Source organism: Rhipicephalus microplus, chromosome 9 (genome assembly GCF_043290135.1).
Source record: "Rhipicephalus microplus isolate Deutch F79 chromosome 9, USDA_Rmic, whole genome shotgun sequence".
NCBI classification, from domain to species: Eukaryota; Metazoa; Arthropoda; class Arachnida; order Ixodida; family Ixodidae; genus Rhipicephalus; species Rhipicephalus microplus.
This window is the reverse complement of record NC_134708.1, coordinates 18,524,431-18,546,494: the sequence shown is the minus strand read 5'-3', so window position 1 is coordinate 18,546,494 and position 22,064 is coordinate 18,524,431. Positions and strand designations below refer to the sequence as shown.

General features: G+C 46.5%; 1 protein-coding gene across 2 annotated transcripts in view; it reads right to left on the bottom strand.

Moving 5' to 3' along the window:
- Positions 1-21,749, bottom strand: part of LOC119163547 (uncharacterized) — a 43,327-nt gene extending 21,578 nt beyond the window's left edge. The window contains exons 1-2 of one of the 2 annotated variants that reach the window (XM_037415567.2): positions 21,614-21,749; positions 20,928-20,966 (exon numbers count right to left, since the gene is read on the bottom strand). In XM_037415567.2, the coding sequence (XP_037271464.2) occupies positions 20,928-20,966; positions 21,614-21,626 (52 nt within the window). In that variant the 5' untranslated portion in view covers positions 21,627-21,749. Of the gene's footprint in view, positions 1-2,080; positions 2,159-8,739; positions 9,260-20,927; positions 20,967-21,613 lie in introns of those variants that run through there. The other variant, XM_037415566.2, reaches the window with a different exon arrangement.
- Positions 21,750-22,064: the final 315 nt, after the last annotated feature.

Below are 22,064 nucleotides of genomic sequence, written 5' to 3'. Positions count from 1 at the left end.
AGCGGATGCTATCACAGGGTAGCACGTCCTCTACAAGGTGCCTGCATTTTTCAACGCTATATTTTCACTGAATGTATGAATGTATTGAACTAACTGGCCCAAATGTCCGAATACTCTCGGAGGCCAGTTTACGCTCAAGTCGCAGGGTCACCCCGCACAGGGCAGATGGCCTACGCGGCGGACAAATGGCCTCCACGATCGTTGGGCTACGCAACTACGTAAGAAAGGTGCACAACGGCAGGGCAGCATTAACCACAAGAAACGCTACGACAGGTCATGAGCTGTCTTCATTCTCGTTTCTTGTGTACCTGTGTGTAGGACTGCCCTACCATAAATAAGAACCCAAACCAATTTGTCCACCTAACGAGGGGCCATAGCTCGATTTTTTTTTCGGGGAAGGTTCAACCACCTTTTACGTATGTTTGCACGCGCGTTCGCGTGTGCAGGTGTAGGTTAGGCATGAAAAACTGAAAATTTTCGAAGTGGGTTTGAATCCCCCCCCCCTTTTTTTTTTCAGGCTACGCCGACGCATTCGACCGTCATCCTGTAGTAAGGATATCCGGCAAAAATTTACTACAGCAGGCAATAGCGCATGGCAGTGCAAGAAATGGTCACACCCAGCCACTATCAACGCCACTATATAGACCACGATGTTGCAACACCGCCATAGCGTCGTAGCGGCTTCAGCGCCCTACTATGTCAGCGCTGAAGTCACCGCCCGACTATGTCGAATTCCGGAGAAGAAAACGCACGAATGTATTCTCTCGCGCTGTTTCTCACTGATGCAACATGGAAATGAACTTCATAACACTGCGCGCTCTGTCCATGTTCAGTAAGAACAGATTGACTTCAATCGAGGATGCCGCATCGTCCACAATACAAAATTTTATTTCCCAATCATGGGACGTTGCACGAATAATATCTCAGTTTTTCATTTCCAGGTCGCCAAGTCAAAATGGCAGGGCCAGGAAATGCCGAATGCATTCATACAGCAATTTTCCCGCGCATGTTAGATGGTGCATTACCGTGCCTACACACATATACAAAACTTAAGGGACACTCAAGAGGTAAAATGACTGTTTAGATTGGCAAACCGCAGTCTGAGCACTCTAATGCCATAGCCTTCACTGTCACAAGTTCCCTATCAGCGGGGAAAATTAAGGCGGGAATTCTATTTTTCAATTTCGCGCAAATAAACTAAGTACGTGACGTCAAAATTTTCAAAATGTATTCTCGATATTTTCGAGACATGGACTCGATCAAATTTTTCTGAAGCATCGTACGCTAGGTCTATGGCACCGACAGACAATAATGCACTCAATTTTTATCAATTGGAAGCTACGTAGGACCCGGTAAACGCCTTCGAAATATATGACGTCACAGTGATTGGTGCGGGAGTCTTAAGGTGGCGTCTCCACTTGTATTTTATTTTCGTGCGTTTTCTCGCTCACCATGCATCGTGTAGAGGAAGTAAGAGTGACGTTTTCGCGGTTGAAAATTCGTACTTTACTGATACGCGAAAAACATTTTTGCTCTTTAGTGTCCTTTTTAAAAAAGGACACCAAACAAACCGGTTTAGACCTAAAAATTGTACTCCGAGAACTCGAATGAGATTAATTTTACCATCGCAGGTCTATTAACAGAAGAGAAAACTAAGAGCAAAGTCCCCCTTAAATTTCGCGCCGAAATCTTCGAACCTGACGTCACGGATTTCGAAGTGTACAATTACCTGTTTGGGCCACTTTGGCTCAACCAAATTTTCGAAAACTTTGTACGTTAAGAAACACACTGGCCCTCTCAAACGGCTATCTACATCGTTTTTACCCATTAGGAACTACGCAGCTTCTAGCAGATGCCATCAAGATGCGTGGCGTCACGGCGGTTATTGCGGCAGCTTCTAAGTGGCATCGCCAGCAGCGTTTTGCTTCCTTGCGCGCTTCCTCGCTCACCGAGTATCTTCTCACGGAAAAAGCGTGGTGTCCTTGATATTGTGAAAGAGTATAGTTGCCTAATACAGGAAAAATCGGTGCTCTCCTCGGTGTCCATATAAGACGTATTCCGTAAGGTTGTCCATACTCACCCATGAGCATGCCAGTCCGTCGAGGAGGCCGCGTCCTCACCAGAGGCTTCAGAATCATTGGCTGACTCTTGTTGCGGTCTTAGCAAGCAGCAAAGAGAGGAGGAGGAGGAGGAAAGACAGAGAGAGGAGGCACAGCAGACACCGACGCTCAATCAAAAGTTCGTAATTACCGAAGCACACGAAGTTTATTGCTCAGTGAGTTAAGCGAAGCGATACACCCACGATGGTCAATGCGGGCGACACACACACCCTGAGCGAGAAACTATCGATTTCAAGAAGGTACGCATGCATCGTTGTGCATGTTCGTGCTCGACGATTGCTTAGCGAAAAAAAAAAAAACTTAACAAGGAACGAAATGAATGCGACACACTCGCATTAGTTTCGTTAGTAAACTGCGCTAGGGAGAAACTCAAACTACGCACTGGCACATATTCATTGCAAGCACATTAACTTGTTGAATAGCATGTTAGGATAGATTACTCGAGAACATTTGAAGTCGTTTACAACATACACAATCAGCAAACACAGCAAACGAAAATGGTGGCGAAGGAAAGAAGGGGGGGGGGGTGCAAGCTCAAGGTCATCGTGCCACGAACGGCAGGACAGGGGACGCCTTTGATGGGACACACACGCGAAAAAAAGTCGGGCAAAAAGAACGAAAAAAGAAAAAGAAAACAGCTCTGCGAGTGGCCCGAAGTAACGACAAAACAGCGTGCACGGTCGTCGGGGGCAGCCAGCTTGTGAACAGAGGGGGAGGGAAGGAGGGGGGAATCAATAAATTCGATTGTCCCAAAGGTCCCACAGCCCCTCCATTGTCTCGCCGGGGAAGGGTAACAATATGGAGGAAAGAGAGGGGAAAAGGAATACGACTACTTGCACGCCGCAGCGGACCTGTACCTGTGTAAAAGCAGCGGCAAGAAGGGCAGCTCCAGTTCCCGACATCGCAAAAACCAAGCCCGATCCATAACGCCGATACGAAGGTGCCCTTCCCTACACGACGCACGTTTCGCATAACAGCTACAGCGCCGAAAGAAAGCGAGTCCGTGAATTTATTAACGCAACCGACGAGTACGCGAGGTTCAAGGTGACGCTTCAATAAGGCCATTCCCGAACGGGACTTCTCCCGTATAAGAAACTCTACTAAGCATGAATGCAACTGGAACCAATGTTCAATACTTATACGGTCTAGGCAAAACAGCCAGTGCAGTCTGTAGACTTAAATGACTTTGCGGTAGTGACGATAGTTATAGCGTCAGAACAAAACGACGACACAGAGACAAGAAGGACACGAGCGCTCGTGTCCTTCGTGTCCTTGTCTCTGTGTCGTCGTTTTGTTCTCGCGCTATAACTATCTTCATGCACTACCAACTAGCCCAAGCTGCCACACTTCAGCGGTAATGTTGAGTTTTACAAGTCCAGCCGGCGCCTCGTCTACACGCGGCGCTGATCCAGTAAAAACGCAGCACTGAAACAACCTAACCAAAATTACAACGGCTGACAAGGGTGCATGCTGGTTCACGATTCGAAGTGCTGAACTGCGCAGACAGGGCCGGCACTAAAGAGACAGAGACGACGACGATGACGCACACAGCGCGAAATGCGTAGTCTGGCTTTTTAGCCACTGCCCTGTTGGCGCAATTAAACATTTAGGATATAACCAACATGTTCTCAGTTGCAGTAGCCGCGCGTACGTTCACGGCACGCATAAAGTGGCGCCACGAAGCCAAAAACCGAAGCATTTGCGTTACGAGATCCTTAGACTCGACCTCACTTTAAAGCACGCTAATTAGCGTGTTCGCATAGGTGTGCGCGCAAGGTGGAAAATTTTTCGGCGGTGGCATCGACGGCGCGGGAAGCGAACCCGCGCCCTCGAGCTCAGCAGGTCGACGTATTAGGTGCTTTATGCTACACGTACACTGCCCGAGGGAACCCTGAGGGGAAGGCACAGTTGGGATCGGCGCATAATAGAATTACCGAATTCCGAGGAATATTATACGCTCGGCTGACACGCGACAGAGGTAATTGGATATCGCTCGGATTGATGCCTGCGTGCTCCTGTGTCCGGCGTAAAAATGAACGTGTAAGCCGTGCTTCGACCCGAATCAATGCGGCCTTTCCGATGGATGCACCAACTGGCATATTGCATGCAAACTTGCTCGCACAAATAGAGGGTCCATTCTTCGATACCCGCGAGACTTGGGACGAAAGAAAATAACAATCGTCATAAAGTTTCACGTCCCAAATCCACGACGTGATTGTGGAAGGGCACCGCAGTGGAGAGGGCTGCGCGAATTTCGACCACCTGGCGTTCGTTAACGCGCACCTACATCAAAGTACACGGGCCCATGGAATTTCATTTCCATCCAAACGCAGCCGGGATTCGATCCGGAGATCTTGGGGCGAGCAGTCAAACAACATAACCAACTAGACCACAGCGACGGGTTAAGAAAAGCACAAGAGAGCCCGAAACGAAACGAACAAAACGCGAAGGCACAATTTTCGTTCAAACGTCCCACGTCGGACACTGCGCGTAGGTGATGGCTAAGCTAGACGCGAATTTCGGACACGGACCCCTCGCAGACGGCGTTTCTTTTTTTCTCTTTTTCTGGAAGTCGTTGCAAGACATCTAGGAAGTCGGGGTGGCTGGAAAAACCGGCCAGAAAGGGGCGTTACAACGTCGAGACACTTTTTGCGTGGGAGACCAAGGGTGCAGTGAATAGGACAGAGGAAAAGGTGAGAGGGGGGGGGGGGTCGGAAGCTGTAACATAAATGCAGCACTTGGCCATTACAGAATCATAAGGGGTCGGAAAAAGCGAAAGAGTAAAAAAAACGAGAGACTAAGACAAAGAGGGAAGAAACGGAGGAAGGAAGAAAGAAGTATAACGAGGTCATTCACATCGAAGAAAAAAAAACAGCAGTGCTTAGCCCCCCCCCCCCCCCCCGCCAAGATCTACCACTACTTCCACGGCACTATGTAACGACTGCTTAGTGTGCAGCCGTTGGAAGTCGTCGAATGCTCTCGCACACCGAGCGGTAGAAAACGACAGCGTGCATTTGTCCCAAGGTTCCTGCGCTACCGAAGTCTGGGAGACTATAAGGCGCGCATTACGCACGGCCTATTCGCGAGTTACTGCAGCAGCAGCAGCAAACGATACGCGAGAGAGATCAAAGTTGCGAACTCCGGAACGAAGCTTCGAGGAGTTTCAAAAGCAAAAACAGCCCTAAAAACTGGTAATAATTGTCGGGGTAGGTCTAACGCCCCAAAACCACGGCCTAAGACAGACAAGGACGGAGGAAAGAGGGCCAATCACGGCAAGGACGCCGACACAAAAACTGAACGCTTATAATAATGATATCTGGGTTTGCTCGCGCCAAAATCGCGACGTTGATAATGAGACACACGGTGTAGCGTATGGGGGGAGGGGATCCAAAATAATTTCGTCAATTTTTTTAACACACTCCGACACCGCGTAGTTAGGCGGACCTCCATCGATTCGCCTAATATACACGGAAACGTGACCGCTGCAGCAGACGGTATCGAACCCGATACCTTACAAGTTAGCAGACGAGCATTGTAATTAATCACTGTACCGCGGGGGCAGATTAGGAAGGTTCATTTCAAGAAAGCGCTTACGACGCTCGGCTACTGACCCGAAGGTCGGGGGTTCGACCCTCGGCCGCGGCGGTCACGTTTAGACGGTGGCGAAAGGATAGAGTGGTCAGCGCAGGTTTTAAACACCCGACGGTCGCGAAATTTCCGGCGCCCGCCACTGCGGCGTCCCTCGTGGTTTTGGGGCGTTTATCCCCCTAGATATGATTAACAGTGATGTTTGGAAAGCTCGCAATATTTACGCGCATTTCCAAGTTGGCGACCACAAACCAGTGTATGAGAAACGTATCTTCATCTGAAGCAATGCAATTAGTGCCTGACGTCAGCAAAACGAGGAAATGCGATTGGAATGTGTCACCTATACTATACACATTATCTGGCCGCAATGACGGTAGTGAGGCTTGTAACTACTCTTAAGTTTGTAATTGATTATACACATACAGAGAAATTATTTTTCTATGTATTCAGTACCCTTGGTGCAAAAATAAAAGAGGCGTTTATCATAAGAATGCATTGAACTGAGATTATTGACAACAAGCCCGCCAGGATGGCTCGGACTTCGCAAAAAATAGTTACACGCGCGACTTCGTTGTAAAGAAGGGTCGCACACCTATACGCTCAGAACTGTACATGACCGGCACGTGAGTGATATAGTTACACGCAGGCCGTTTAGTTTCGCTCTAGGCGCTTGATCGATACCAAAGTGTTCAAAGCAATGCCCACTAAACAAATAAACGCGTAAGGGAGGCGAAGTCGCTAAGCTGCGATAACGACGCAGAGATTATGGAAAGGCCGTGGGGCACAAGACTATTTGACAAAAACAAAATAAAGGCAAAGGAGTTGGCATGCGATTGGGCAGATAAGGAAGTGTGTGTGTGGGGGGGGGGGGGGGGGGAAGAGGCCGTGGGGCACTTTACTATTTTTTACAGAAACAAAATAAAGGCAAAGCAGTTGGCATTCGATTGGGCAGATAAGGAAGTGGGGGAGGGGGGGAAACGCTGACCACGAGTCTGAAAATGGTCACGGGGCAGACATGGACGATACACACGTACCAGCGGCGTGCGTGTTTACCCGACCTGCGTGCATGGTTCGCGGTCAAGTTCGCCAGACCAACCAATAACAAAAAAAGTAAAAAAAACGAACGCATCGGTGTTGCAGGTGGCTCTCTGTCAACAAAGAGTAACCCTCGCCTCTTTTATTCTCGTCCTTGTTTTTTTTTTTTTTGTCACGCTAACATTCGTTCAAGGTAGTAACGCTCCACCTGACAACGCACCACGAATCTAACAAGGGAGTTTAGTGCTGGGCACACGCACTACAGCGCGGTTCATTATTAATGGGAAGGGCGGCGTTTTGTCGCCTTTCCAGGCACTTTTGCGACGAGTGACGTCAAACGGCACTGCGCAGGTGTGCAGAAAGGGTCTACAACTAGCTAAAAACAGAAAGGAATCCCCACCCATGTACTCAGTACAGATGGCGAACCAGCGAAAAAAGCGTGCTGCCTGTGTGCTAAAAGGCAGCCGCTAAAGTGCAATAATAACCTGACACGGACTGATAAACTTTCACCACTAAGCTCATTATCAATTAAACAGATCAAGGCTGAAATTTCATGAAAAAGTATTATGCGTATTTCGCGTCTTTGGCTCGATGAAAATTTTCGAAACTTCGTACGATAGGTCTATGGCACTCACAGATTGCTATGCACTTCATTTTTATCCATTAGAAGCTAAATAGTGCCCAGAAGAAATCGTATAAATCTAAGCGTCCTGTCGAGGTAAGAGTGGCGTTTTCGGGACTGCGAAATTGTTTTTTTTCCTGCAGTGTTCCTTTCATAAATGGGTCGACCCCGACTGTTCACCGAGGTTTTTTTCAGTTATCGGTGACGTCTCGCCCAGAAATTCCCGTTGGCGTTTGCCAGCCGCGTGTGTTCCTTCACTTTTAGGGCACCAGTGGTTAGTATTGGATGTGGCGAGCTTTTGTGGAACATACGCCGTGCTACGAGGTTTTGCGTACATGGGACGAAATTCTTTTTTCGCTGTCGTCATATACATGCCTACTGTAAATAAGAATAGTTACAATTATCTACTCTCCTGTGTTTTTTTTTTTTTTACCGTTACGCGTTCAGCACACGGTTGCTACAACACAAGAAAGTATTTCAGCAGTGGGCAGTACTGTACAGGGCTATTAAAATCGCACTAACGTGTCCTCGTTAATAGTGCACCGCACTGTACAGTTCCCAACAGAACGTAATGAGCAGTTAATTGACTACAATAACTAAGACCGAAACAGTACAGGCAACTGATAACGCGGCGCACGGTCTTACCGACGACTCTCGAAGGGTTTTAGAACTGCCAACTTCCCATACGGAAAGCTGACCCGCCAAATCTGTTTGTAGGAAAGAACGGCTTTTGCACTCGGAATAAGACTGCACAAAGTATACCCAGTGCTTTTTTTTTTTTCTTGGTACAACCCAATTCGATTCGTAGTTGGCCGCTACACTAAAATAGACAACTTTCTCGAGCGCCTAACAAAAGTAAAACAACTGCACCGTATTAGAGAGACACCTATGCTACATAATAAATTAGCCAGCGCGAATTTAAAAAAAAGAAAAAAAAGGGCCCATAAGACGAGGCGAGGAGGCAAAGCGCCCCAGAAAACACCGCCGAGAAAGTGCCACGCCCAGACGATGCCAAACCCCATATTTGCTCTTGCTTCTCAGACGGAGTGGTGGGCAATCCCGGCATTCGCTCCTCTTGCCTTTTAAGGAAGCGAGACGGCCAAGAAGACGGGCGACGGAGCGAGAGAAACAACGCGCATGCGAAGTTATCTCCAGCGGAGAGAAAGATGTAAGAGGGGTGGTGGGGGGGGGGGTGTTGCTAGAAACACAAAGGAACGTGCCAAGCGTAGCAAGACACAAAGCAGACACATGCCTCACATTCAAGGGCACTCGATAGTACAGATCCCGTTCTACAATGCGATACTCGCGCAAATGTAACGAAGTAGACGAAGTAAATGGGATTAAGAAGAAGCCCTGTGGTGCCGCATGACTCACCGAGGGTGGGTGCACTCCTGCACGTGTTGCAAAAGCAGCGCAGCAGAGCCTCCTTGACCAGCTCGCTCACGATAGTGGTGGGAGAGCCGAAGATCACCATCGCGAAGCTCTGTTCGAGGTCGTGGCGACGTAGAGGTTTTTTTTTTATTTTTGTGTTGGGAGGGTTTCCAGACTCACCAACCGCAATCAGACGCACGTCTACACGTCGCCCTCGTCAAACGAACGAGCTTTGAAGTCGCCTAAATCGGTGCAATGAAGAAGACGACGCCGTCGTTTCCTAAACCGTGCAGCGATAACCAGTAAGCACGACGTATCCCGCTTATCAACTGGCCGTTAGGGACACTGCGAAAAGTGTTGCGCCGCGCACGGAGGAGTCCCTGAATTATCAACTCTTCAACTGATGCTCGCCAGAAAGGAGGCGCCAGATGTAGCGGTATAGGCCGAACTCGGCGAGCTGGAAATGACTCACCGATACGGTTTGGGCTAGCCGCGGCCTAGTAGATGAGGTAGAGGGTACAGTGCAAAACGCTGCGCGGACGGAGTCTCCTCTCTGGAATCTTATTTGTCAACTAAAAGGTCTCGCTCGAATAGAGTTAGCTCGAAGCTAGCCGTGAAAATCGCGAGCTCCCGAAAAGGATGCGTTGCGAAAATGGAAACACCTAGCCGGCTGGCGACTGGAGTTTTAAAAACGGTCCCCTTTCGACGAGCTTCGAAACCGCGCCCTTGACCAAGACCCGTCCGTGCCACACCGCCGTGCCGTGCCTCGCGCTCTGGCAATCTCCGAAATCGACGCCGACCAAGTCCGCGCAGACGCTGCTGCTGCTGCTTCCCCCGTGGGATTCCGGCGCGACGCTGGCTTCGCGGAGGGGAAAGAAGGGAGATCGGAGGGTCAGTCGGGATTGGGGAATCACGGACGCCAGCAGCGTCAGCTCAACGCCTGGCGGTAGGGAGCGGCGTTAGTTGCAAGGTGCTGCCACCTGCGACAGCCACCGCGCCATTTTCGAAAAAAATACGATATCCGTCAGAAGGAACCGGTGTTGCTTTCGCGGCTGAAATCGAGGCTTCGACAGAGACCCGTCCGGTCGGGAAGTCAAGTAATGTAAAATGTAAAAAAAAAAGGTATACCGGTAACAAAAGAACGGAAAAAGACGTTTCGGCTCCCCCGACGGGAAGCTTTGTTTACAGTGAAGTCGAGGATCTCAATTCAAATGTGATCAAACTCCCGTAAAGTCTTGTAAGACGTCTTCGTATTATAGTCCAAAACGTCATTGAATCGTGATTTATAGGCTATACAATGTCCCTCTCATTACAGCAGATAGCCGACCGCAGTGCATCGGGTTGGTTAACCACAAGTGTTGCTGTCAGGACAGATGATACTGCACTTGTTCAACATGGGGCAACGCTGACATTTGCAAATAATAACTTATGGGGTTTTGCGTCCCTAAATCTGAATATTGTTACGAGGCATGGTAAAGGAGCCCGCCGCGGGAGGCGAAAAGGCTGACGTGTGGCGCGAGATTCTGGCGGCAATTCAAAGGCACAATTGCTTGCATGTAAATACGATAAATATACTAGCTACTGTCTATACTAGGTATTCGCGATTACCATGACAGTTTGATGGAGGAGCACAGAAATCCAAGTACACTGGCCTCGAAGAAAACTTTCGCCTCCATCAAAAACACTGCCGCCTCGGCCGAGATTCGATCCCGCGGCCTTAATATGTGGAACAGGAAAACTTGCGCTACGGTAGATTAGGTTTACCTGAAGCTGAAAAGTCAATGTGACTGTGATAAAAAAAAACCGGTTTCGAATAACAAAAAACACGTAATTTGCGGTTTGACAACAGACACTGATTTACTAGTGCATCCTGAATTAAATATATTGAATAGAAGAAGTACTCCATCAAAAAAAAAAAGAAAACGCAAGACATATTTCGGTGCAGTTGTACGAAAAAAAAAGTACGCGCCGGAATTGGGAGTACACACGGTACTAAGTTAATGGCCTCTAACAAATTATCTCAACTCCAGCAGTCAAGAAAAAGAGGAACAGGCGTTTACGAAATACACTTCGTAAGCACAACGCACCCACCAACACAAACTAGAACCCACGCAAGCAAACCCTCCGGGGATTCGCGTACTCGAGTACCAGCGGCGGAACGGGTGGTTCTAGCACCTTCGTTATCCCCAATGGTTTCGTTCACCCCGCGACTGGAACGAAAGGGTGAAGAGGAGGGGAGAGAGGGTGTTACCGTTAGCCGCTAAAGCGACGAGCGGACAACAACAAACGTGGACGGCCGAGGCGCCATTTGTGGGAAGGTTAAAAAAAAAAAAGGCGATGGTGGCGCCATCACTCCAGCCGGACAGCGGTTATAGCCGCGAGGGGCGGAGTTAATTAACCTAACGACTGGAGGAGAGAGAAAGGCCACTCCGTATGGCAGGCGGGCAAGCGTCCATCTGGATGTCGTAACCGCTACGCGGAATGGACGTCCATACACTGCTGCCCTTCTCCACCCCCTTGCCCCATCAACTCGGCCAACGGACGTACGTCCAATCGCGGGCAGCCGCATCGACGCGCTCTCTCTCGGATAGTTTCTTTTTTTTTTTGCAATATTAACTACAGCAGCAGAATCGAGGTCCACGATGGGTATACATGCATAGACGAACGAAAGGCACACAACAAAGAGACAAATAAAATGAAAAACCATTTTCTAAATGTCCGATATGCGCGCAAAATAAGATTGTGAAAGTAAAGGTCGCGACCGCAAATCAAACAGAATTGTTGGGGTTTAACATTTCAAAAACCACACGACTATCGGGTTTATCGTCCCAACACGACATGAATATCTGAAAAGCAGTTAGTGAAATGGGCTAAAACGTACGCTATGGTGCTACGTATACCATACCAATGACGTTTTTCTTCCTGGAATGAGGCGGAGTAGGTCTTCAAGCAGCCTTTATATATGTTCGTGAGCGGGTTTGTAAGTGTGTGTGTGTGTGTGTGTGTGTGTGTGTGTGTGTGTGTGTGTGTGTGTGTGTGTGTGTGTGTGTGTGTGTGTGTGTGGTGTGTGTGTACACATGCCGATTTCGGTGGGGAGGCTAAGTGTCCCTGTATAAGCTACCGCTTCCGTAGGGAGCATATACAGTAACTGTAACAGAGCCTAAAACATTACCCCCCACCGGCACTCCCCTCCTGGCTGTGCCAGTGCATCAAGGACTTCATATGTGGATTAACAATGCAACCGACGACAAATGATACTATGCTAAACAGCGCGAAAAACGAGGACACAGAAAAACACTAACGAAAGAGCGCTGACAGCATAGATGAAGACGTAGCAACAAGCTGGAACACATGCACATTTAAAGACAAATAATACGTAGACATCCATTTTTGAAGGTCACATGGTAAGTGTCGTAATGACACCAAATAATCGCTGCACAAAACACGGCACCTTATTTTTCTTTTCCGTCATTTCCCCCCCCCTTTTCCAAGTGTTGACAAAGTCAGTTCACCACACGCAATTAGCAAATACAAAGTAGTACGACGATAAGCTGCCACTGTCATCTTCTTGTTCGGCATGCATACAATAGTGCAACCCAAAATCTAGATAACGACAGGCTAAGCTATGATCACCTTTTGCTTGTCATGCCAAATTGCACCACTGGCACATGCTATGGCAGACAGGATAGTGAACACAAACAGGTACTCTTATTTTTTTGCAATTGTTACCAGACTACTGCGTTCGTGTGGTTAGTGCTTAAGTTGAACACCGCACCTAATTTTAGTAATTGTTTGCCAACAAACTACGTTCAACGCACTAATCAGATTCATAAGAATTAGGAAGCTTATGTTCAGTTTTCCAACGACAGCTGGTATTGTCCAAGCCTGAAGCGTTATTTCATGGCAATGAAAACCGTGCGAGTCAAAAACAGTGTTTTTTGCCATGCAAGCCTCCATTGTACTGGCGGTGCATCAGAAGGGTTCAACATAACGAAACAAAATTTGTCAAGGTTTTTAATGAAGGGATGCAAGGTTTCTACCAAGCGTTTCACCGCATGGTAACTTGTCTATTGATGGAGCCAAAGTGTAACCACGTGAAGAAACAGACCAATGCAGCAAAATAATAAATCAATAAATAGCATGAAATAATAACACCCTTCATTCAAAAGGGACATCAAAGTGCAAAAAAGCAATTTTTATTTCTGGCTGCAATAACTTGCAAGCTTACTGCAGGTTCGACTCTCATTGTAAAGCAATCCTTATACTTAGATGAAAATTAAGGTGCTCCCTGTTTTGCTCAGCATCACCTGTCCCTTGTGCTCAACGGAAGTTAAAAGAATTGAGGATTTCCATTTTTCCGATTCTTAGTGCACAAACGAAAAAAAATTGAAGCCCAAGTGTTCAACACTGCACAGCCTGTTTTCTTTTCCTTTTCTTTTTTATTCACAGGCTGAATGCTTCACGTAAGCAGTCCCCAGCTGTGCAAGAAGCAGCAAGCGTGCTTTCGTAGGTGAAAGTTTACTGTCCCTCGCTGCAAAGAACACTTGTCGGAAAGTGTGTTGTTCTGCAACCCCACTTCGCTGCAACAAAGTGTGTACCGTCAGTACCAGTGGCTTGTACCGAAATAATTTCTTGCCTAAAGTGGCGCTCACTATTTATAAACCATTGTTTTCATTATAAGGAATATGGCTATGTATTAAGATAAGTCATAATAGAGTGAAAAGCCTCCCTGCTTTCACCATCGAGCCGGTTGCAGCAATGTCCTCTAGGGGAATGCGGCAACACGCGCTGTGCAATGGCTGCGTCGGTCATGTTGTTTACTTCCAGGCACACTTGCACATGTGTAGGTGAGTCGTTCTTTAGCCATTTCTGATGGCGTATACCACTGACGCTACTATTACGATGACAACGTGGTGTGACGATGAGACACAGGTGCTAAGATAACAAAAATATGTTGTGCTACAAGTCCGTCAATTGCCACTGCCACCATTTCCAATGTACACTTTACTTTCTCGTGTAGCAATGAACTGCCAAAATGACATCATGAGCATAAGAACACTCGCTCAATGTGCACTCAAGCTGCCACAAGTCACAGAAGTACAAGTTTCTTCTGAAATTCGTGGAAAATAAAAAATGACACAATGTTAAGGGGAAACGGTAGCTTGAAGTGATCAGAAGCTGAATGTTTCGACAAGTGCACTTGATAATAATTTAATAGTGATAATAATAATGGTAGTAGTGCTAATAATAATTTGCATTTTACAACGATTACCACGATTACACTCTAGCAGAGAGCTACAGGAATTCCAACGACATGCACCGACATCGAACAGTATACAGGCCTCTACCGTTTTGCAACCACTGAAAGACCCCGTCGAGGCAGCATCTTAACAAAGACAAGTTCGCTCGTTGAAACGCTGGTTTCGGCAAAATACCTTGTTGGAACGATTCTCAGCACTTCTCAAATGTGGACCAATCGTGCTACCCCAGATATAATTTACAACAAAAATATTGCAAAAAAGAGGGGATGGATGGGGGGGGGTAATGCAGTGCGTCTACACAAAAACCCCAGCACATGCAGGTTCTTTAAATAAAAAAAGTTGCCTCATTTTCAGCAGTGCGAACATGAGCAAAATTGGTGGTCCTCTGTGGCAACGATAATTCCATGTGGGTAGGCCGATTCACGTTTGTCTTTAAATTTGAAACGGCATGGAAACTCGCAGGGTCTACAAGGCAAAAAATGTTTTCCTTCCCAGCAGATTGAATGGATATTCCCACCTACGAAGGCATTCTGCACCTGGCACGGTCTTGAATTGGCTCCAAGATCGGCCTACCGATCATCAAACAAAAAAGTGACAATGTCTTCACACAATATGTCACCAATTTGGGTTGAAGTGCAACGTCATGACGATGTCTTGGGCTGACATCATACGATTTCTTTCGCATCACCCGTGTCAGTGCCAACATTCACTTTTAATATTTCTCGAGGCATTTAGGTTTTCACCCAATTAAGAAACAATACAGGAAATGGAGAAGCGAGAGCGTCAACAAAGGCAAAGAAAGACAGGGAGCTCCAACTTTGATTTTTTTTTTCTACCAAATTTCTAACGGTGCTGCAAGTCTAGAGACAAGTGTCGGTGATGTGCCGGAAGGGCAGCACCATTTGAGGTTAGAGTGAAAAAGAAAGTGCAGAAGTGTTTGTACACTATTTAGAGATCATGCACACAATGCTTAACATCAATGGCTAGCCGCACCTCCCAAACAGCAACACTGGTGCACGTGTACAGTGGTGACCGTCGAATACGCTTGAGGTGTACCGATCCAATTCTGGCTGGTATCTAAAAGGTGCAAGAGGGTTCAGTGTGCTTGGACTACAGGTTTTGTTTTTTATTTTTCATTGTATGGTTTCATTTATGACTCCCGTACATAGCACAGACACACCTCAAAACAATCTTTCGACAAAAAAAAATAAAAAATACCATGGCCGACTGAGAAATGTTAACTTTTTGAGAGTATGCCTCAACCACAGTAGCTAGGCATAACTTGAAGAGTAACAAGGTACCATGGGTGCAACATCCAAAATAAAATTCCGAGTAGCTTTAAGAGAAGCAAAATGTTGTTTTAGAAGCATGAAATCCCAAGTTGGGAGAGTAGCATAACAAGGGAGGCTTACTCTTAGAAAAGAAAAAATGTGTACAAATCACTCAACATTATGTACCTTATGAGCACTCACTGCTATTGTAATAAAAAGCAATGTGCTAAAGCACTCCAGAGTGAGAACACTGACAAAGTCCACGTGAATATTTGGAGTGTCTGTCAACCGTTCAACAGGTGCTGCGAATGCTACTGTGCATATTCCAAGATGGAAACCTTGAAATTAGGGAGACAAAGCAAAAGCTCGTCGGGATGAAAAAAAAAAAACTAAAATTTGTCTGTTTTTTCTCGGAACCCCAGAAACATTGTACAAAGCTCCAGATAATTACCAATGCTTACGTCAATGATCATACTAATACTCGTAATTATAGGGAGTGTGCATGAGTAATTAACGAACACAGAACAAAACATGCTATCTTCTCACAGTTAGGATGGCGACACCTGAACTTGCTTTAACCGAATACCTTCACTTCAAGTCAGTTTTTACTATTTATGTGCCAAATCCCACCTTTTGTTTTTCAAACTAACACCTGTTGAGACAGCTGGCACTTTTTAACATGAATGTGTATTCGAATGTGTTTGTATTAATTTCTTGAACTATTTCATACCGTGTTTTCACAGTTCATGTTTGTTATCTGTACTGAATTGCAAATTTTAAGTGCATCATTATCAATTGTACTGGCTGTCACCTGCATTTGCTTTTTAAGTTTGTCTCATTTAGATGCGTGCTCTTAAAAAAAAGTTCAGGTGTTGTGTGTTCTAATCTTGTTCGATTATGCACACATGAACCCGATGATGGCTACCCCTGCTCTTATTCCTATGCAATTTAACTCCATTCAAAGGGCCACTCATCAGGTTTGACAATTTTGAGCTGAAAAGCACAATGCAAAGATTAGGCAGTCACGATCACGTCTGCCAAAATTTGCAGCACTACACGCCGCGGAAATGGGTCAAATTTCAAGCTGAACGCTGCTCCCCCGTCCTTTTGCGGGCGCACGCCTAGCGAATGAGGGCATGACGTGCCTCTATGAATGGCCCTACGTACACGGGAAAGCAGTGACCTTGGTCCTCTACGTAGACTATTGTCCTCTGACGTTGCCAACAGTGGCACGTGACATGGGGAAAATTATTTACCACGACATGCGTGTTCGTGTATTCGTTGCTTGAAGAGATTATAAAGCTCTAGATAAATAATGAGACGAAACAAGGGAATAAGAGAGTTTTTTTTTCTTCTCATTTTTTCCCCCTTGAATTCCAACGAGATGCGGGGCTAATGTGCCGGCGTTTTGCATGCCTTCATGTGCACGCGGTTAGTGTATTGAGCAGACTACAGCCGTGGAACGCTCCTACGCGTTTGCACACTCGTTGTCCTCATCCATTCTACCGCGTCTAAGCCAGAGATTCCAAACCATCCCGCAGAAACAGGCAGTAGATCTCAAAGCAGCACTGTTCAAAAAAAAAAACACCACTCGCGTGCACGTGAGTTGGGCTTGTTCGGTCACGTCATGCGCACGTGACCTCTTGGTCGAATGCCGGAGAGGGTAGAGAAGCGATTTGGTTTGTGAAGTCTACGCGGAGGAGCGGCAAAAGTGTCGAACTCGCCTCCTCTCGTCCTCGTTTCGCGCCGCTTCAATAAAACAGTTTTCTCAGCTCGTAATGAACCGGTTCAAAAAATTTTTCTGGCAAAATCTTCCTAATCGGACACGTAACAACTACCACGGTCTAACTAAAATTTGGTATGGGGCCTGGTGGGTGGCCCTTCAACAAAGTTGTTGGGGTTAAACGTCCCAAAACCAGCCTACTATTACGAGAGACACCGTAGAGGAGGGCTCCGGAAATTTCAACCACCAGTGGTTCTTTGATGTGCACCTAAACCCTCAAGCATCTTCGCCTCCATCAAAAATGTGGCTGCCACGGCCAGGATTCGATCCCTCAACCTGCAGGCCAGCAGCAGAGTGCCTGAGCGACTAGACCTCCAAGGCGGGGGGGGGGGGGGGACTAAACTGTACTTGAGGCGTAAGGGGGGATGTAAGGCTAAAAGGCTAAGTGTAAGCTTGTGAACTGCTGCATTAATTTTGCATGAAAACTTCAGGGATGACTCATCTTGATATTACAAAATACAAAAAACTTATTTCAAAAACAATGAATGTGCACAAGTCATTTAAAGGGGCCCTGGAACACTTTTCGAGCATGATCAGAAAGCGCTGCCGATCGGTAGTAGAGGCTCCCGACAACACACGAGTCGCATATTACAGCGCAGCACGTGGCCTAGAATTCACAATAAATTATCAAAGTCAGCTAAAAACTGCTTTCTCTTCTCTCAACAAATCAAAGAATATGCCCAGAAATCACACGTAGCAAGCCCATCTATCAGCCATTGGCTGATTTGAACATAACGCGTTCACTCGTTGCAGAGATCGTTGCAGGAGGCCGATACTTATCTGCACGTGATCACACTGAAAAAGCCGCGCACTCAAGGAAGAAAAAAAAAGTGCTCAAAATCAGGAGGCGCACGGGACATTTTTCCGACGCCCTGCCATCCCTCCCTCCTTAGCTTCCAGTGCTTTCGTAGGGACGAGAAAATGATCTGTGGGGTTTAACGTCCCAAAACCACCATTTGATTATGAGAGACACCGTAGTAGAGGGCTTCAGAAATTGCGACCACCTGGGGTTCTTTAACACGCACCCAAATCTGAGCACACTGGCCTCATCATTTTCACCACCATCGAAAATGCAGCCACCGCAAGGGACGAGAGAAGAGAATGCAATTGCAGCATGCGAGAAACCTTTGTAAATCCACCCGCACTGAACGGATAAGGTAAAAACACTTTTGATGATGTTTCTGTAAAAATGTTATAGTTCTAAAAGTGAGCACTATTTTTTCCCTTGTCACTGCATGTCAGACTAATAAATTTTGTTTTGCATTTGAAACTATTTAGGTATATCAAAGGTTCCCCGTCTTGTTCCTGACAAATTTCAGTCTTAAGACGTTTTCAACAGAGTTTGGCGAAGCACTTCAATGATATTTTACTGAAGAGGCTCATCTTCTCCCTTCCCCAGAATGTGAACCAATAAGAATTAGTTTAAAGATTTCATGAGCCATTTATTTCAATGGTAAAAAAAATTATCAGAGTGACCTCCTACATGAATACAGCCTTTCTCATACATAAGGCACTTTTCTGTGATAATTTTAAGCAATCATCTTGAATTTTTCGCACATATTGAGCTGTGAATTTGGCGTACAACATGTGATGGTCCCAGAACGAGCCATGCAAAGAACAGCAACAAACTCCAAGAAAAACAAACATATAAACTGTGTGGAGTACAATCACAGCAGGAGTATGCCGGGATGTGCACGAAAGCAGCAGCAGACAATCGTGCAATACATTTGCACCAATTTGAGATTCAGTTCCAGTTTTATACGACGACTCTGCTGCTGGTACATAACTCAAAATGTACGTATTCAATTTAATTGTCCTCTGATGTACTTTCAATACGTATTGTGTGACAAGCACTAAAAAACAAGTATTCTAGCATAGGCACTTCTCATTCAGCTTTTGCCCAGTTTGCAGGCACGCCTTGACAGGGGCATTTTAGATATGCTTTCCCCAGCAATTTCGCTCCACCCTCATAACTGTAATTCAAAGGGGTCGTGAAACGGCCGCTTTACAACGACAATGCGGCACCATCGGCAGCCACATGCGCTAACTATCATCAGCCCGAGTGGAACTGCATAAACACTTTGCCTATTGAGGAACGCGGAACTCTATGGCATATTGAGCAAGCGCAAGTGGCACTCATCAGCGTCTGCCATACGCGATCCGCGTCCCACAAGGACGCCACTTAATATGACGTCGGAGTTCAAGTTAGCACCGATTGCGTATGACGAAGACGCTGATGAGCGTCCCAGTTGCACGCACTCGCAAGTACCGAAGAGTACCATGTTCCTCGATAGGCAAAGCATTACTTAGGATGACATCACCTAGTTAGCGCGTGTGGACGCCAGTGGCTTCGCACTGTCGCTTTCGAGCGAGCGATTCATGACCCCTTTAAAGTTCCTTTCTACAGCACAGTTGACAACCAAACTTGGCGAGCAAGTTCTTCAAAGAAAATTCCACCCAAAAGAACTCAAAAGTGAAAATGCACATCTTTTTTTCTAAATAGAAATGTGCTTTTAGCCCCACAAGCCCCATTAAACAACTACATAATATTTGAAGAAGCGAAAAACTCGCGAAAACCAGGTGTCACTAAAATCTTAACAAGCCGACCAGTCTTCTTCAAGGCCACAACTGCCGACTTTTTGAGTGCATGCAGCCACTGGAAGAGCTTCCTATAGAAAGCTAGGTCTTGTACATTCAAGTGCAACAAGCGTGTTCTCCTAAAAACCTTTTTTTTATAATCCTTGGCCAAGCGTTAGTCAAACAAGCTGGTTCAGGCGCAAACCCGGCAAGCACAAGCTACACGAACATCAACATCTTCGACGCTGGCACCACTCTGCTTCTGTACATAACTAAAAAAATACGACTCCCTCTGTAAAAAGGCACCCACACAGTTCAATGTTCACCCAGACAACGCTCAAATCCAATTTCCCCACTCTTCGATAGGTTGCGATGTTACACCATCAGGCCTCCAGTTAGTGACTAAAGCCATTCAAATGCACAGCATGTCCACATTCTAACACTTATACTCTGTTTGAAACAATCTAGCTGGCATTCACAGTAATGCATGGTACCGGTTCGTCCCAAATGCAACACCTAGCGGCTTATAAAGGCCAATGCAGCAGAAAAACATTTTCAGTAAACCTGGCTTCTCAATCCTGATCTGCCTTCCAAGTCGGGTGGCTCTTTGTATTCAAAATGTATGCACCATCTCTTTAGTAGCACTCAGCCACAAATGATTTAAAATACTAGCAGGATGCTAGGTGGAAAAAACGTAAAATCGTGCTGCACTAGCAGTCAGACGCGATTCCTTTCGCTGGATGGATCGGTTGGTACCATTCCAATGTCACTTAGAGGCAACCTCTGCGCACCGAGCACCACACACAAATAAATGCCCAGAACTTTTGCGCTGAATAACTTCCTAATCCAAGAGGATGCAAGAAGTATCAAAACGACAAAACAAAAGAAACGAAAGTGACGTTTGCTGTCAAATCGCAGATGACAGGGAAGCACACTGCAACTGTTGCTACGCAGCGGCGACAAGCGCAGATGCGGCGCATGTGCTCAACAGCTGCGCGATATTTGGAGAGCGAAATACGCTAGGAATATCAACAACAGAGCATGTGACGTTGACTCATCTGATGCGTTCGATGGCCGTAAAAACTCTCACTTATAAACAAAAGGCTAGCTCACATTAGCGACTGAGAGTATTAGTCATTAAATCTACCGCACACAAAGAAACGGTTGCACCAATCCACTCAGTTGCATCGGCGATGTCAGAGGTGTTGCACAGCACTTGACGCAAGAACCAGCAAGGCCACAAGAAAAATAACAATAAAAAAGATGGAGAAACCAAAAAGCGTGTTGTAACAAGCTCACGTTCGGAGGAGTTGACGGCGCCACCAACAGCATTGATATCTGAAACAAAGGGGGAAAAAAACGGTTGTGGGAACGCACAGTCAACGATAACACGGGATATCGCAAAACAAAGCAACAGATGCAAGCGTCAAGTGGGCAACACTCGAAAACGGCGCGAAACGACAGGCAGCGTTCGGGAGTGAACAATCGAAACACTGAATGCAAAAAGCCTTTCGAGCGAGGTCTTCAAATTCTCGAAGCGGAACGAAATTCGGAAAAGCACACAATGGAACGAAAATGCAAACACTAACAAACGCTTTCGTTGGAGCTTCACTTAGTATTTTTCATAAAATAACGGTCCGAAAATATATCTCCCGCCACAGAGGCCATGCCGCCCGCCACTCCCTCCGTTGTTTGATTTCACTTTCACAGGCACAAAAACCTCCTCGCACAGCCAAAAAGCTACGAAATATCTACGTGTGCTAAGCCGAAGAAACAAAACACGACTTTGAGCGCTTATCTGACGGGCGCCGAACGGTTGACATTCGAATATTCACGAGCAGCTGTCGCACTACCGAGCTAGCTCACGAAAACAAAGCGTTTACATTGTAGCGGTAGGCTTAGGAAGTTTTTCGCGCATAAAGCCAGTCGGTGGACAGCGCGAGATTGACACGCGTTGCGCGAACGCTCAAATGTGGGGACTTCACCTCCGGTCTCCATCGTCGGTGCGTTTGTCGAGCACGAATGCAATGCGCAGGATATATCACGAAAGGTGCGAACGGTCCGAAGTTGACAACGATTTTATACGAGCCGCCGCGCTAACTCGTCACTGGCGTCTATGAGTGTTGTCAAGTCTCGGGAGGCTCGGGATTGGACGAAGCGAGCGGATTGGTAGCGCCGCCTAGTAGCGTTTCAGAGTTTCAGTTTCGATATTGAAACAAAACGGGAACTGCGGCTTATACGCGAATCTATTTTACGAACAGCTGCTCATTAAATGAACACGCCAGTTTGAGCAAGTTTTCACAAAACCGGCAGACATATTTTCGCCTCAAGTTATTTGTATTCTGGAAAGGTAATTAACAAAATCGACACTGTCAGATCAACATGTGGCCTGAAATCGTGTCCTCCCGCAACACAGAAGCGCCAAATACAAACGAG